Here is an 18,598-nt window from a genome sequence, read left to right as displayed (position 1 = left end):
TCTCTGTCTACCTTTTACATGTTCCTTCATGATGTCTAAAGTTAAAACTGTATTCTTGAGGAAGGCTGGGGTCATGCACCTAAGGAATGTTAAGCAATCATTGCATCCACTATTTCACATCCAAAGACTGCAAAATAGTGAAGTATGAAAATATACTTTTGTTTTTCTTTCCTGATAGATGTCCGTAGAAGAACAATTTATGAGTACCATAGGGTGGAATTACAGATGTCAAAGATTACCAATCTGTCAGCTGTTGAAATGATACCTCTTCCAAGTAAGTAAAACCTAACATGTGCAGGAGCCAGATATGGAAAAGATCCCCCTCCCAGAAACACACAAGATTTTAAATATTTTGTTTATCTGTGGATGTGAAATCATGAACAGATTTGTTTATCCTCTCTCATATTTATATCCAGGTGGATGATACATTATCCAGTATATCCTCATGTATCTCCAGGTTGTTTATAGGTATATAGCTCCCAGTAGGTTTTGAATGAAATTTGTGCCAAATAATTTTTTTTCAGAAGAATGATTATATTTCCTTGAAATTCATTCCCCAAGAAAAAAAGAACAATTTTCATGCTTGCAAGGCAAACACAAATTCTTCTGTGCACAGTGCATCATATCACAAAGGAATATCCTCAAACACATTTTGCAGTTCATCTGTCTTTTTTGTCCAAGGTAAAACTACATGGTTTAGAAATCTGTGGGTTTAAACTGCCAGCTGTACTACTGTGGAAAAAGCAAAAACAGTTATTTTTCTTTTTTATAGTCCAGTTATAGTTCTTGCACACTTTCCTGCCAGCCTTATTTTCTGCTTATGTCTGAATGTTAGCAACACCACAGAACATGGGAGCCACAGAAGAATATGATTTAAGGAAATACTTAATATTAAGAAAAAAGATTAAAAAATATCAGTGAAGCTGAATGAACAGATGTGGAAGTGGAAACATGTTTACAAATAGAATCCTACAGATAAAATGTACCTTTGTGCATAGAGTTGTGCAATGCTCTGTAATAGGCTGGGTTTGGTATCTTATTTTGGATGTGTGTGAATCTATGGAGTCCCTAAATATATATTACCAGATGTATCCTTCTTTTGTGCTTTTTATGAGAATTATTTATGACATTAATGTAATAATTTGTGTTTGTTTACCTACATCCCAGCTTGTCTTCAGTTTACCAGCTGTGGTCCTTGTGTCACTGCCCAGATTGGTTTCAACTGCAGCTGGTGCAGCAAACTCCAAAGGTAAAGAAAAGGATTTTTCTTTTTTGAATGGGTATGCAGCTGTGCTCAAAGACATCCAAAAACATTGCCTATAGGCTATTCAGTGCAAAGGGTTGTTATATTTTGCTCTTATGTATATGCATTCACATGAATTTCTATTGCAATCAGTAACAACATAATCGTCCCATTTCACTTCAGCAAAGTAATTAGGAAAGAATAGTCAAATTGCTGAGAGTTAAGGCCTTTCTCCTATATCTTAAATCCTACTTTAAAATCCTTTTGGAGAAGAACAAGAAGTAGAAATTATAATAAAATTTGTATTTTCTCACTATATCCTTGGCTTTATTAAAAATAAGTTAACCACATGGGGATGTGCGGTGGTAATGTAACTATAAAGACCTACTTGTTCTCTTAACACTAGGGAGACCGAAACACCCAAAGTGTCAAGTATTTTCTTTTTTAATCTCTCATTATAGTTAGTGGGTACATTGAGTCTCCTCACCCTCTTGCTGCCACATTGACAAGGACAGTCAAGTCAGTAGCAGGAGCGATTTAGATTCTGAGCAGCTGGAGCACAGGACAGCAAAATGTGAAGTCTGCAGCTATAGCTTTTCCAAAAAGTTCTTCACTCATTGGTCTTTATTAACCTTCAAAGCAAGAATTTATTTAATACCAGTTCTCTGACACAAAATGCAGTATCATAATGATATTTATTGTCGTCATGTTTTTCAACCCTGCTGATTAGGTTCAGAAATGTTATGTATGAAATGGATTCATAATAAAGGAGAAAAAGCTATTAACATTCTAAAATACTGCAATAATTTGACACCATATTAAATAACTGGTAAATGAACATTGTATGGAATTAGGAACCTGGGCTCACTTTTATTATGTTTTCTTAAGCTTCAATTCCTGTAGTAAGTAATTTGCAAAGTCACTCTGTTCTCAGTTTGTCTTGCAAAGAAACTTGTTTTAGAGGAATTAGAGATAAATGAAATCAAGTCATAGTAAACATGCCACATTTCTCCAAGACTAAGGGTACTTGTAGAAAACTGTCCCAAGCAAGCATGAACTTCCTTGCTTTATCCAATTTCTTGCTTTCAAGCATTGCTTGATTCTCCTTCCATTAATAAACGTTGTAGCACTGAGTTTCTATTGGCTTTGGTTTGATCAAGGTCTATTGCTTTGTGGCCAGTGTTCTCATTTCTTTTTTGATAAACTCAATTATATGAAAAATATTAAAATATAAAAAACTATATGGTAAAGGTCATCTTATGAAGAACAGGCAAACCTTAACATACTTTATGTTTTTTCTGTAGTTTCTTAATTACTGAGTTTCTTGAGTTCTGGAATTTCTGGAAAATCTATTTCACTCACTGTGGAGAACTAAAACAGTTTTATCCTTCACCTTTAGCAGGAAGCAGTAGCACTATGTAGTCGCACTGTATTCCCTTCCACATATTTGCATGATTTTCTGGATGCCCCTTCACATATGGCAATTTGCTGCTGAAAAATATACAGTCTCAACACATGTTTGTATTAAAATAAATTTGTATTAAAATAATCTTGCTTTTCATCTTGCCTGTGAAGATCACACTGCAATCAAAGATTAACCTACTGTGAGGCAGTCCTGCACTGTTTCCCAAAAACAGCTGGCTCCACACTGCAGCATGGTTGTGCCTTTGATAAGCAGCAGCAGATAGGCTGAACGGTTTTATTACTATTACTGACAATACTGAGATTGTCATTTCATGCAGACACTGTTTGGACATTGTTTAACTAGCAGCAAAAGCAAGAACTGGAGTGAGTTACCTAAAAAAGGTAAGCAAGAGAAGAGCAAACTAAGATTATGCCTCTACCTGGAATTTCAGTGGTTAGTCACACACTCCAGTCTGCATTTGTGAAGATGAATGCTATTCAGCCAGGTTTAAGCAAATAGAGGACTGTGCATAGAATCATAAAGCAGATCAGAATGGAAGGATCCACTAGAAGTCATCCAGTCTAACCTCCTGCTGAAAGCAGGGCCAGCTGTGTGATCAGACCAGTTTGCTCCTGATTTCGTTCAGCTAGGTCTTGGGAACCTCTGGGGCTATGGTCCAATCCCCTGAACATCTTAATTTTAAACTTTATACTAGATTTCACACTTCATTTTTTCAACTTGTTACTTCCTCTAGAAGCATGGCCCTGATGATGATGCCTGCCTCAGGCCCCGTTGCCTTTCTTGCACTCTTCTCCCTCTTCTGAAATGAGCAGTTTATTTCAATTAATTCAGCTCTACAGAGAAACAAATCTGAAATAGTAAGTGGATACATATTTTGTGAAAAGAGGCATCTTGCTTTCCAAAATGTGAAGACTGAGCATTTACTTAGGGTACATTACATTGCAGGATCATTGTGATCAGGACTCATTCCAGTCAGCTTTGATAATTTTCTGCTCCCTACTAGCTCTGAATACTCTCGCCTGCCTCCTGGTAAAGTGCCTTTCTTCTTCTACCTTGCTGTTCCTCAGCATGTGTATTCATTTTAGGAAGATATAAAAAAAAGCCTATTCCATTCTCACTGGAGATGTCTGGATCACAGGAGGGTACTCAGAATCCTTCAGTATCACTTTGAGGTTTTTCTCCCCTCAGACATAAATTCACTGTGTTAAAATGTTCTTTTTGCATGTGCTGAAGAAGCACTTGCTCAAGAGGAAACCTAACTGTCCTGGTTAAAAATCATAAAGGATGGAAAGTTGTGAGTTCTTTCATCACAGTGCTCCAGCTTTTTCTGCATGTCACTCTGTTCAACCACCAGCCTTGTAAATCAGCCTAGACTTTTATCTCCTGTTGTCATATTCATTGCTCTGCTGCAGCAGAGTAAAATCTGCTTGGGTAAACAAGAGCAAAGCATTATGTGAAGTATTAACTTAGACATTTCAGAAGTGCCTAGAGTACAAGGAAAATTAATGTTTACAGCCCACTTTCAAATTAGTTCTCATAGGGGTTTTTGAAGTAAGCAGAAGCAGATGCTTAGAAGTAATGCCTGAGTAGTGCTTCTGGGTTGCAAAGGTGACTGGACACACTGGTATGGGAGGTGAGAAACCAAAAGCTGTTTCTCTTGGCTGTAGATAAAGCCCAGGGTGGAGAAGGCAATTAGCTTTTGGTACAAAAGCCTGAAGAAGGCTTCGAACGTGATGTTGACAGGTTTCCAGCATGGCAATAACCTACTGACTGACCTAGTGCTTTGATTTCTGCAGAGGGAGAATGCCTGTTTGCTAGAGAGGGAGCAACAGGGGTCAGATATGGCTGTAACAGACAGTCATGTTCCTCCTGTGGAGCCACGGTAGCACTTTGGTACAGTAAAGTGAGATCTCCCAGAGCAGAGAGACTTCTATGTGCATAACAAGTAAATATGTATCCAGTGGGAAACAAAACTCTGTGCCAATTCTACAGTCCTTTTTTATCTCAACAAGTTATGACCCCATTTAGCCAGAGCAACATTACTACCAGGAACAGCATCGTGTATGATTTTTCCCTTGCATAAAATCTAAACCATATATTATATCATTCACACAACAAAGTACAGTTGTTGGAAAAACAGAAAGTTGATATAAAACTTGTAAATGCACAAGGAAAATTGACCAGCAGAACCATTGCAGAGTAACCATACACCCCCATGTGGGCAGTCTGTATTGGAATGAAAATAACTTTATTCTACAACAGTGGGTTGTTTCCAACCTGTAACTCCAGCCCAGCTGCTGTGCAAACTCTGCAGTCTTTGGAGAGGCAGGCTCTTCTTGAAGGTGCAAAATCCTATACTGCTGTCGCTATTTACAAGCTTAAATCTCAGTTTGCCTTCTTATAAAGAATCATCAAGCTGTCCACTCTGAAATCCAATCTAACATATGTCATACAATTTCATCGCCACTAATGCAAGGGCAAAGGCCCATAATGTTTTCTTTTTTTTTTTTACTTCAGCAGATGGAGGATCCCCCTAGGAGCTATATTTTTTTTTTAAACTGTGTATGTTTTATAACTGTTCCACAAGCAAAACTGTTCCATTAGTAAAAGAGACTAATTGTAAATATGTAAGCTAAGGTGATATTATAGCTTTCCCCTACAGAAAGGATCTATGTCTATAAAACATGCACTTAGCATCTTTCTCATAGTAGCCACCTGTGGCTGAAACTTGGATTATTTGCTCTTAATTATCTCTGACCACTAACGCTTAAAAACAGGGAGAATTCATTAATATCAGATCTGTTTATATCATCTTTTAATGCTTCTGAAAATATTTGTAAAATCTAGGCACATGGTATGTCCTGCATGTTAGAGATGTCATTTTTTAGGAGAAGTTTTGGAAGCTTTAAGGCAACTTTGATGTTATTTTGTAGGTTCAATTTGTACAACTTGCATTACTGCAGTAGTGAGTTCCCTTGGAAATATTTTAATTGCCCAAGAAATAAATTATGTTTATTAACTATAAAAGGATTGACAGTGAAATACAATGGAAGTGTGATGCTTAAATGATCAAGGAATTTTTAAAAGCCACATTTATACAATGTTTTGAAAATATTTGCGTTCAGATTCTGTAGATATTTATGGTTTTGTTTTGATGAACTTCAGGAAAGTCTCAGATTTCAGCAGAGAAGTGATACTGGTATTTCAGTGAGTTCAGAAATAAGCAGACAAAGAACTGAATCCTGCAATCTGTGCATGTTGAAGACTCAGGTTTTGCATGTGTCTCATGCTTCCCTTCATTAACACAGGATAAAAGTATCTCCCAGTCCTTGCACCATCCCTCAGGTTTGGTGTGGTACTCTCACCCCAACACTGGAAATAGAGAACTAGAATACTGAAGGACTAATGGCAAATGCTGCATACAGTCTAGATGACTTATTCAGTTGTCACTGCTGGTATCTGTATTCAACTTTTAAATTGTCAAAACTGGCTGCCTTATGCCAAGGTCACCAAAAAGCCTAATGGCTAGATCCACAAGGGTGTTTTTCTGGCTGACTTACTTAGGTTTTCAGGGGAAGCTCTGCAGAATGGGAGAGCACTACTAAAAGTTCCTTTTCACCAAAATCTGTACTTAAGTATCTAAGACCAGAAAGGTCTCTAGGGCTCACACACTTTCTCCCAATTCACAAGATCTTGCTCATGTTAAATGCTTAAATGTACATTTATCCTTAAGACTTTTCCAGACTATGAAATTGTCTTAAAAACATAAGAGTTTTCCAGACTATGCATTGAATAATCAAGTTTGCAATCATACCATTTTATGGTATTGACCCTTGGAGTTCAAACCCCCAGTCTGAGAAGTGTCCTGAACAAGCTACACAAATTCTCATGTCGGACTTCCTGTGTGTAGTGATGAGCTGTGCACTCTAGGCAGTTATTCTGACCATGTGTGTGCGCACGCCTCCCAAAGCTTCTTGTACTCTGGAAACAATCCTGAGCTTAAAAGATGAAAGAATCCAGTTTGTGACACATTTCACTTCAATGCTTAATCCTGTGTGCCAGCAGCAGCACTAGTTGTGTAGATGAAAAGATTACAGCTGGTTTATGGAATGAGTTCTGAACAAAGTGAAAATTCAGAAATGTGTCTGGGAATAGTAGCAATAACGTAATTTATGTCTTGATACTTATAATCTTTTATTATTATAATTACTGTTCCCATCTAAGCAGGTAATAAAGAAAGAAGTTGTTTTGCATTCCATGATGATTAATGGGAGAGTGGGGAAGGGAGAATCTTCAGGCACTTGCACTTCTTAAGAAAACATTTCACAGTTGAAAAATGAAGAGACAGTTTTCCGTGGTGCCTTTATGGTAATTGGGATTAAAAAATGCTTCTTATTTGCCTTCTGAACTTTTGGGCAAGCTTGAAATGTCTTGTTTGTTTATTCCTGCTTTAGAAAGGAGTTGGAAAAATGTTTAGCAAACTTTTAAATCTGAGTTTATGTCTGGAAATTTTGAATATCAGGGAGGAGGAAAAGAGTTAGGTCGTTTGTTTGTTATTCTGTATATGCCATCTGACAAGACCTATTCTAATAGGTAATATTGTAATATAAGTAACAGTCTTATATAATGTAAACTATCAGCTGAGCAAAGTAACACCCATATGAAATTACCAAAAAAAAAAAGCACAGAAATAAATATCATATTGTCTGACTGCATAAACCCCCTGTTTTACAAAAGAAAATAATTAAATCCAAATAGGAAACATTGAGTTTTTCTCCACACATAAAAGGCAGACTAGGGCCAGTGTGGGCCCTCTCTGGAAGCTATCGGGAGAACTGACTACCCTGGATTTGAAGAAGGCTGAGGTTCTTAATGACTTCTTTGCCTCAGTCTTTACTGGCAAAGGCTCTGACCACACCACCCAAGTGTTGGAAGGCAGATGCAGGGACTGTGAGAATGAAGACCTTGGGTCCACTGTAGGAGAGGATCTGGTTCGAGACCATTTTAAGAACCTGAACGTGCACAAGTCCATGGGACCCGATGAAATCCATCTCTGGGTCCTGAAGGAGCTGGTGAATGAAGTTGCTAAGCCGCTGTCCATCATATTTAAAAAATCATGGCAGTCAGGTGAAGTTCCCGATGACTGGAAAAAGGGGAATATAACCCCCATTTTCAAGAAGGGGAAAATGGATGACCCAGGGGAATTACAGAGCAGTCAGTCTCACCTCTGTGCCTAGCAAAATCTTGGAGCAGATTCTCCTGGAAGGCATGCTAAGGCACATGAAAAACAGCAAGGTGCTTGGTGACAGCCAGCATGGCTTCACTAAGGGGAAATCCTGCCTGACCAATTTGGTGGCCTTCTGTGATGGGGCTACAGAACTGATGGACAGGGGTAGAGCAGTTGATGTCATCTACCTGGACTTGTGCAAAGTGTTTGACACTGTCCCACCCAACATCCTTGTCTCTAAATTGGAGAGACATCAATTTGATGGATGGACCACTCGGTGGATAAAGAACTGGCTGGATGGCTGCATGAAAAGAGTTGTGGTCAATGGCTCAATGTCCAGCTGGAGACCAGTAATGAGTGGTGTCCCTCAGGGATCGGTGTTGGGACCGGTCTTGTTCAACATCTTTGTCCCTGACATGGACAGTGGGATTGAGTGCGCCCTCAGCAAGTTTGCCAATGGTGGTTTGGTTGATACACTGGAGGGAAGGAATGGCATCCAGAGGGACCTTGACACGCTTGTGAGGTGGGCTGATGCCAACTACATGAAGTTTAACCATGCCAAGTGCAAGGTCCTACACCTGGGTGGGAGCAATGCCAGGCACAGCTACAGGTTGGGCAGAGAAGAGATTCAGAGCAGCCTTGCAAAGAAGGACTTGGGTATGTTGTTTGATGAGAAAATGAGCATGAGCCGGCTTCAGTGTGCGCTCACAGCCCAGAAAGCCATCCCTATCCTGGGCTGCATTGAAAGGAGCATGACCAGCAGCACATCGAAGGAGGTGATCCTGCCCCTCTACTCTGCTCTTGTGAGAACTCACTTGGAGTATTGTGTGCATTTCTGGTGTCCTCAACATAAGAAGGACATGGAAGTGTTGGAACAAGTCCAGAGGAGGGCCACAAGGATGATCAAGGGACTGGAGCACCTCCTGTATGAAGATAGGCTGAGAAAGTTGGGGCTGCTCAGCCTGGAGAAGGGAAGGCTGCATGAAGACCTCATAGCAGCCTTCCAGTATCTGAAGGGGAGCTATAGGGGAGAGACTCTTCATTAGGGACTGTAGTGACAGGACAAGGGTAATGGGTTCAAACTTAAACAGGGGAAGTTTAGATTGGATATAAGGAGGAAGTTCTTTACTGTAAGGGTGGTGAGGCCCTGGAATGGGTTGCCCAGGGAGGTTGTGAATGCTCCATCCCTGGTGGTGTTTGTCGTGGTTTAAACCCAGTCAGTCAGGTAACTCGTTAACTCACCCCCCCCACCAACCCTGCAGTCTCCCATCCCTTCCGGCTAACTCCCAGTTACATCCTGGGCATGACGTGCTGTGGTATGGAATACCTCTTTGGTCAGTTTGGGTCAGCTTCCTCCTGGCTTCCCCTCCTCCCTGGCAGAACCTGAGGCTCACAAAGTCCTTGGCCAAACCAAAACATCGCTATCAGTTCTGTTCCCAGGCCAAAAGTCAAAACACTGCACTGCACCAGCTACCAAGGAGGAGAAACATGACTGCTACTGCTGAACCCAGGACAGTGTTCAAGGCAAGGATTAGTGTGAGGTGTCCCTGCCCATGCAGGGGGGTTGGAACTAGATGATCTTAAGTTCATTTCCAACCCTAACTATTCTATAATTCTATGTACTCCAGCCCCCCAGCAGGGACACCTTCCACTAGATCAGGTGGCTCAGAGTCCACCCAGCCTGACACTGAACATTTCCAGGAATTGAGCATCTACTGCCTCTCTGGGCAACCTGTTCCAGTGTTTCACCACCCTCATTATAAAGATTGTCTTCCTCATATCTAGTTTAAATCTGCCTCCTTAGAGAGAAGGATGGACCATGTTAAATGCCTTCAGGCGTCCAGATATATGAAGTCCGTAGCTCCTACCTAGTCCACTGATGTAGTCACTTCATCATGGAAGGACACTAGGTTGGTTTAAGTGCTCGCTTTAAAATACTTCTTCACTTTAACTATTGGAGTGTTTATTATTTCTTGGGGCTTTTTGTTTGGTTTGGGTTTTTTGGTTTGATTTGGTTTTTTTGGTTTGGTTTGGGGTTTCTTTTGCTTTAGGGATGTTACATATTTTAATTCCAAATTAAAAGATGGGAGGAAAACTTGTTGATTTATACTCAGGCTGGTTTTATCACAACAGTAACTGTCAGTAGTGTGCTGTTATTACAAAATTGGCCACTGTATCTTACCCACTGAATTGCAAAATTAAAAAAAAAAAAAAAAAAAAAGAGGTATTTGTGTGGATTAAGTAAACCACCAGAGGGAGCATATATAATCCAATCAGTGTAATAGATTCATATACAAGTGACAAGGAAAATCTCATTTTAAATGCTTCAGAAGGGGTAGATGTTTAAAATATATCCTATTTGTCAAAATATATTCCATTCTTTCAATGTGTATAACAATGAATTTGCTGATCATACTGCTGCTTCAGGCAAAGCAAAAGAAATCTGCTCAGATTGTGTCTTTCTATAGAATTTATAAAACTACTCCAGCAGTTCCTTATGCTGCAGTAGTTTTATATGAAACCATGGCAGCATCCTAACACCTGGGTCTTAACAAGCAGATTGTTCAATGAGGCCAAATTCACCCTGTGATAAATGAAAAGTAATGTCAGTACTCTTTTCCTAACTTGTATACTGTTTCTTTGCCAATTATGAAGCAATAATATTGAAAATTTGAGAAGTAGGAATTGTGGCCCTTTGTCAGTTTGCTCTGATTAAAATGCAATATTTTTCTCTGTTTTAAAACTTGTGTTGTGAAAGCAGTTGGTCTTTTTAATTAAGTGCAACAAAAATATTGAGAATGAATGTGTAAGTTTGTCAGCCCTGTTACATTACTGATAAGAATGATACAATAACTAGATCTATACTTTATTGAGCAGAAAATTGCTCCACACCCAACTTCTTCAAATCCTTTCCAAGACGCTTGCTCTTAATTTGACAAGCTAATTTAAACGCATGAACTGCAAAAAACCTTTAGGAAATTAGCATTCAATAATTGAGAATTTTGTATGCATGGCAAGCCTGGTGGAAGGAAAGCAAGAAAATCAAGTAGCACAGAAGTGCTTAATGAACAAAGCATTTTATCAAACCAGAGTGAGCCCCATGGTGGTATTGTTTGATGAAAGAAGCCTCACGAGATCATAGTAACAGATATTCCCAAATGGGATGGCAGTTCTACTTAGAAGACAGTGAAAGCTTTGTGTGAGCCTCAAGGTACATTTAAAAATATGTAAGAGTAAAGATGCGCATATCAGTAAAGTGTACATAATGGAACATTTAAAAGTACTATTACGGAACACAGATGATCCTGAGCTCTTAACATGTTTTTATCGAAAGTCATCCTGCAGCCAAGATGAACTCACTTTTTTTCTGAAATTGATACATAGATGAAAAGCAGATAAAAAGCCTTTCTACAATTTTTTGGTAAGTTTGTGGAATTTCTCGGTAGCTGGATTCTGTGGAAGTATTGTGGAATTTCCGTAATTACATTTGGGCAGAGATTGCAAGAATTCCTATGATTAATACAAATAAACCTAAAAAGTTCAGTCTCTGAACAGAATTCTATTGAAGGTGCAGTAGCTCTCAGAGGCCTAAGACATGTCAGCGCAAAACCATCCAATTCATTACATAAAATGTTGGACCTGCTAGAGTAGAATCATCCCCTTGCGTGGTTCACAGCTAATACCTTAAAATGGACCCATACCATATGAGAGCTATGTGGAATCTTTTTTCAGTATTCGCCTGAGCTTTTTCTTACACTAGTAAAACTTTGTCTTATGAGCTTTATTCCTCAAGTTTCCTTTCTCCACATGTTCTTCTGCAGTGTCCTCCTTTCTTGCTTGCTGACGATCTCAGCAGCCCCAATCTAGAGATTAAAACTCCCTATCCTCCCATTAACAGATTTGATATCTACCCAACTGAATTCGAGTCCTGTCTTCGTACAGAAATTATCCAGTTTTCTTACATCTGCAATTTTAGTCACATTTTTACATGTGTATGCATTGCTTTGTTTTCCTGAATAACTTGGAACAGCATGAGAACAACAGTTATGCTCATAACTGGTGCAGATTTTTAAGAAATGCAAGGCTGGGTTACAAAACTTTAAATTATTCTAGAGAATGGTCATAAGATTGCTATAATTCTAATTACTCTGAAATCCTAATCTTTCTTTTGAAATATTTGCTATTAAATCCTGGACCTGAAGACTGGGAAGCATTTTGAAGTTTCTTAATCTAGTTATAAACACCGTGATTTATTTCAGCCACATCACTCACACTACTCATATTGTATATTTTTGCTTCTTACCATATCATTTGCCTTTCAAAATTTGAGATAGGTTTCACTAGCTATTGATTCCTTTGCAGGGATGTTGCTGTGTCTTCTGGAGTCTGCAAACTCTATTCATTATCCACTCTGCAGGTTTCTGTTGTATCCAATTTTGCAACACAGCTTGGCTGAGGTATAGATATCACAGTCAGTACAAGAAGGACTGTTGCCTGGACTGTTTTAAGACCTTAGTGCAAAGTGCGTCTCCTGTGGGTCTATCAAATATATCACATTCCTATGGTGTTTTAGTATAACTGCAGGAAATAGTTATCAAAGGTACAGAGGACGGTTAAGCACTTAAATCATGAGGGAGGGAAAGTAGATATCCATCTGTTAATCATACCTTTGAGAATATTTACTTTTCCTGACTAATTTGAAAGGAAGATCACAAAATCTGTGTTTAATATCCATATTTATTTCGCAGATGCAGCTGAAATACCATAGTGGTAAAACACTAAATAAATAGGTAGGTAGCACAGTTCTCTTCTGTAGGAAACTTCTTTTGCAGTTCATGTACATACTAGTAACTTTTTATTCCTTATTTATTTTATTAAAACAATAAGACAAAACCCCACTCAGTCTTTGCTGAGCTATTTATACTCAGAACTGCAACTTCTATGACATCCATAAATCTTTCAAATCGCAACAGAGTTGAGTTCAGACTCAATTCCACATTGCTTATTCTGAGTTTTATAGCCGTAAAAGTGGGTATTGCCCTTCTCAATTACACAGGCATTCACTCTGGGAGTTGTTTGCTGACAGAAGTGCACCATGTTCAGTCACACAGGAGCCCCAGATTCTTTTCTGTTTGGTTTCATTTTTATGTGTTAATTTCTAACATTGATAGCTACTACCAGAGATTCTGGATTCAACCATGTTCCTGTTTCACTGATGAAAGTGACACTTGTCTTTGAAAGGGGTCCACAGGCAGGTGCCTCAGATTGCAATTTATGTGTTTCCTCAACATTTCAAGATACTTGGCTCAGAATTCTGGTCATCATTCTATGCTTTGTGATGGGCTTTCTTAGGACTAAGTTTCTACACAAGGCATTATAGCCTGGCCAGTTCCCAAATAAATGTCTCAAATGATGGTGTGATATTAACTATTAGACATTAAGAGTATAATCAGAAGAGTGCAGAGAACACATCTCAAAGAAAGTAGGCTTTCCTGATAACAGATAAAAGATTTATACCTAACAAAATGCTCATGCATTACATTGGGTAAATAAAGTATAATGCAAAACAGTTAGGATGTTAATTTGCATGGTACGGTAGTGTGAAATATAAGTAGATGACAATTAGGTGAATATAGAACAGAAATGAGAAAAAATATTAAAAATAATATGGTTACTTAAACACAAGAGTGAAGATTACTTCAAAAACACTGAGAGGGAAGTTGGCAGGTAAGGCAGAAATTTTACCTACTTAACCTGAATTCAGAGACAGAGCTTCAAGAAGGTTTTGACATCTGCAGATAGGAACTTCCTCATAGGAGCACATGTTCAAAGACAAAGGAAAGCAGTCAGGATTTCATACTCCGCTTTGGTTGTGTCGCTGTAATATACCTTAACCTAAAATAATCAGGTATCAATGTCATCTTGTTTACAGCATAGTTCTTACCCTGCTTTGATTTTCTTGGTCCTCAGGATGTTTATTTCACTTCTTGTGAAAAGAAGTAAAGCTCTAACACAACTCTTTCACACGTCTGAAATGTCTATCTTTTCCTTAACCTAACCAATTCTAATTTGCCTTAATTTGCTAAACTACTGATATTTTTATCCATTTCTGTCTCTGTTGTCTATCATATATAGTTTTCTATATCATTTATGCTAACTTCTATTCCTGTGCTACTAGAAGAGTTAAAAGTAAGCTGACTGGCCTCTTAATGAAAACAGTTAAGTTTTAAGTAGTTCATGGTCACTACATCTGAAACCAAGTATAGCAGGACATAAAGAGTTTTGACTTCAGAGACAAAGCCCCTTCAGAGTTCTAATATGGAAGCTAAGGATAAAAAAAAAAAGCAAAGACAACAAATAGGTTCTTAGTTTCTAAAGAGAGCAGTTTGGCCCTATAGCAGCAGTTCTCCCAGTTTATGAGCCAAATAAATAAATAAGGTACTCTTAATAAAGTTAATTAGGTTTTGTAGTCTTAAATGAATTCTTCATCATAAAGGTAAGATAGTACTAAAACAGCTTAGTTCCTTATTCCATAGTTTCTCATTTTGTAATGGTTTTATACATTGCTGTACATAGAGCAGTGCTACTGCTTTTTTGCAGTTTCATAGAACATAGTATTGTAGAATGGTTAGGGGTGGAAGGGACCTTAAGGATCATTTAGTTTATCTTATCTTCTCTTCCAATGGACTGCTTACAACAGCTGGATAACTTCAGATTTTTTTCTTTTCAACAGTGATGTATTAGAAAATACACAAATCTGACAAACCCAAGCTTTATGACTTCAGGACAATTTGTCAGATATTTTAGTTACAGAAAAAGGTTCATTTAATGGATTAGCACTCAAAAATAATGATTGTGCAGTAGGTGCATTTTGTTCAATAGGCCCACTTGGCAGAACATTAATTTAGTGAGGAAGAAGGTATTAGAACAAAGTATGCAAGCCGGAGTTTTATTTAATTTGTAGTTCCTGACTACTTCTTTGACTATCAGAAAATGGTATGTGTATCTTTTATGAAATATTTGACTGTTCATGAGACTACATTACAGAACCCAAATATCACCTCCCCGTAGGATCCAGAATCATTGGGCTAGATAATAATTTTCTCAACTGCTCCTTTCTTTCCTTATTACAAGTGTTTATAAAAAGTGAAAGAACAGAAACTGAGAGCAGAGCATTTCAGAAGGCCTCCAAGTTCAGGACAGAAATTCAGGTCACATCCATAGCAACAGGAAGACCTGACTGTAAGATACTTTATATGGTGAATGTTATTGTACTTTGGTGGAAGCATTAGTTTTCTTCCCTTCATATAAGCATCCAGCCCAGGGCACTACTATGGAGAAATCCATCTTCCACCAATTTTGTGAGTCTTACTCTTCAATTCTTCTGCTGTCATTACAAGGGAAAGAAATAAAACAAGGAAATAAATAAATCAGGTATTTTTAATGGAAAGTTTTGCACTATATCAGATTTCCTTTTTCTTTACTTTTTCTGCTTCACTGACATATAATGCAAAATGGCATTCCCAGTCAGATTTGTTTAATGGTCAGTTCAGCAGTGATACAAAACAGTCACTTAAACAGCTGTAGTTCATCTTCTCATACCAAATATTTTTTGACATAGAATTAGCTGCAAATTAAACAGAGCTTGGGAAGCTTCCTGGACATTGGACAACCATTGTCTGTGCCATTAGATAGTTCCGATGTTCCCCAATGTGATTTTAGTCAATGCCCAGGAGTACTGTCCAGAACGGTTCCCAGGCATGGTACAGCAGTTGGACTGTTCCAGGAATTATTCCCAGTTGGAAGTTTATATGCAGCCTCCTCTTTTTTAGGTTGCGAGAGTTTGCTTGTTCAGGCATAGGCCGTGCTGTGCCAGCGGTCTTCATTGCCAAGGAACATTTCTGGGCATGTTTATTTTACCAGTGTAGAAACAGACAAAGTGATCACAATAGTGTTAACTGCTTTCTAGAAGTGCAAACCTCTTATGATTGTACACCTCAATACAACTTTACTGTTTCTCAGCAAAGTCTACTGATTCTCTGTAGCATATAAGTCACCTTCCTACAGGACATATTCCCAAAATCAGGGAAAATAAATTATGTTTTCTCAGTATCCTTCCTAAATATCAAGGGGTTTTTGTGCACCATCACATCTTAAGTTCCCCCTCTATTCAGGTCTATTAACTTGTCCAATATCTGCATTATCACATAGCATTAACAAAAGCACTTGCTTCCCACCAGATATCACAACAAACATTAATATGGACAATTAATGAAGAAATTGATGAGCCCCAAATGTTCTGCAATTCTTTGGTAATCTGTTTTGCAGACTGTTCTTGATGAATGTTGACTTCAGAATTTGACTCACTTTTAGATTAAAAAAAAAAAAGAAAATGCAAGTAGAATACTAATTTGGGAAGCAAATAACTTTCTGAACTTTACGTTCTTTTGAACATAACCAGTAACAGGATGATTCATGTCCTTCCTTTCTTGTGCTCTTTAGAGGGAGAGAGACCCTCTACAGCAGGTGCTTTTCTTAACCCTAATTCATCCATACTTTCCACAAATGCAGTAGTATGAATACACAGTTTCAAACCAGCGTATGTTCTTTGAACAGAATGCTCTCTTGCTTTGTTGGCGAACCTTTATAAGCATATAAATGTTAATTTATGTAGAGTGAGTTCAGCATGTGATGCCACCTCTTGTTGCAGGTCCTGTTTCCTTTGACTTCTTACTCTTCTTAGAATTGTGAATGTGATGTAACAGGAGCAGTAACCTAACTAAAACATCTCTGCACTTCTCTTTCTAGCCACTCAGATGCTGATGACCACTAATACTGAAACAGACATGTTATGTATTGCATGATTGCAGGCGGCTCGTGCGTGATTACAGAAATGCAAACAGCCCTATCTTGTACTATCACTAGGCACCAGGCCACTTTCATCCTGTCCCAGACCCCTCTGCTTTGTTAATGTTATCAGTGGGTTTTTTTTATAAAGGGGCAAAATCCCAGTAAAAGCATACGAATAAAAAAGTAAGCTTGGCCAGCGTGTGAATGACATCTGTGCCTTGTTACATGCCACCTGACGCTTGATGTTTTTCAGCTACATTCCCAGTTCTACAATTCATATGTCTGGGAGTACTACGAGAAGTATAGGAGCTGTGAGTTAGTGTATGCTCATCTGGTTTTCAGAAAATCTGAGCTTACCTCTAAGTCCTGTTACAGAATTCTGTGTTATCTCAGGTGATCATTTCATGTCTCCTATTTTCTGATCTCTAAAGTGGAAAATAAAATATTTCTTCCAAAGATCACCTTCATATTTTATTTTAAACACAGGAGGGTAAGCTCTCACTTTTATTTCTTTAACCAGGAGGAAATGTAACACATTAATATTGGAGAAAAAAAATTAAGATCATGGGAGCATCCACCCTGAAATTGAAGAGATTATTTGGATATTTGGAGATAGAAAATAGTTCAGACAGTCATATAAAGATAAGAAAGGGGGTTAATTGTGCATAAGGGTTAGGTTTAGGATCACTAACCAGAATGTTTCAGAGCTCTTTGCCTTGAACCCTGAGTAACTGTGTGCAAAATGGGTAGAAATTATAACAGGTCAGAATTCTCTGCTAACTTCTGTTTTTATCAGTATTTCATACCAACTTTGCACAGGTATAAATGCAAAAAGTCAAAGGCAGTGCAGAATGTAATCTAGTATCGGAGACTAATTTTAGTGTGAATTCCCAGAGAACACATTTGATTGTTACTATTTTCTGCTGATTCTTTTGGAAATTCTGATGCCATAATCTTATAAATAGACTCCTCTTATGCTTTCTTTTTCCTTGTAGTTATTCAAATCAAAGCCTTTAGCAAAAGCTTCTTTATCTGCTTTTCAGCATGTTTCCTTTGTTGTAACTGACATTAAGACTATAGAAAATATCCTACTGTTCTTCTTTAATCAGAACTCTGTCAAGTCTCACTTTAACTAGCATATTTTTCCTTTCTTTCTCATTGAATTGGAAATAAAACCTCCTTCTTTTAGATCACTTTTATTCTTAGGGTCTTCCAACAGCAAGAATTCCCAATGGGAGTACTTATTTCCTACTGCTTATTCACATCTTCTGTCAGAGTACTTGTGTTCAATTTTTCTGTAAAATGAAAGGGGATCTGGGATTTTTGAAAACCCATCTTTTCATTTCCCTGTTTGCATGATATTGCAGAACATGTAGCTATATTTTTTCAAACTTTCCATCATATAAAATTGTGGAAACATCATCAGGTTGAAGGTTATCTGCTGAAATTTGTGCCCCTTTCTGATCCTCCTTATCATTATCTGAATATTGTAAATTTTGAGAGGGAAACAATGTTAAGACAATGATGGAATTCAGTGTTTCAGACACAGGTATGCTTCATCAAGTATTAACTATTCCATGGAACCTTACTGAGCAGGTTCCTGAAGAGGCCAACAACTGCTCTCTTGAAGCTCAGGGCAGTGAGCTTACTGCATGCCCTTCTAACTGCGCCAAGGTTCTTGAACTCTACCATCTCATGATCACTGCAGCCAAGACTGCCTTGGAGCATCACATTCCGCTTCATATGAACTTAAGGCTTCGAGCTGTGATAGAGTTCTGCATTTGTGACAAGAGAAAGAGAAAATAACAGGGTGATGAAAATGCAATCTCTTCCCAGACAGTACAGTGTGACA

The 18,598-nt window shown here is 38.2% G+C and overlaps 1 protein-coding gene across 2 annotated transcripts in view; it reads left to right on the top strand.

Annotated features, from left to right (window-relative positions):
- PLXDC2 (plexin domain containing 2) overlaps positions 1 to 18,598 on the top strand; it is a 256,273-nt gene that overhangs the window by 200,966 nt on the left and 36,709 nt on the right. For both annotated transcript variants that reach the window (XM_061468294.1, XM_061468295.1), the window contains 2 exons: positions 179 to 274; positions 1,168 to 1,249. In XM_061468294.1, the coding sequence (XP_061324278.1) occupies positions 179 to 274; positions 1,168 to 1,249 (178 nt within the window). The remainder of the gene's footprint in view (positions 1 to 178; positions 275 to 1,167; positions 1,250 to 18,598) is intronic.

The sequence above is a fragment of the Pezoporus flaviventris genome, unplaced genomic scaffold (genome assembly GCF_033815535.1).
Source record: "Pezoporus flaviventris isolate CSIRO_AGI_PZ_B2104156 unplaced genomic scaffold, CSIRO_AGI_Pfla_v1 ptg000047l, whole genome shotgun sequence".
NCBI lineage: Eukaryota > Metazoa > Chordata > Aves > Psittaciformes > Psittacidae > Pezoporus > Pezoporus flaviventris.
Note: the sequence above shows the minus strand (reverse complement) of the source record. Positions and strands in the feature narration are given on the sequence as shown.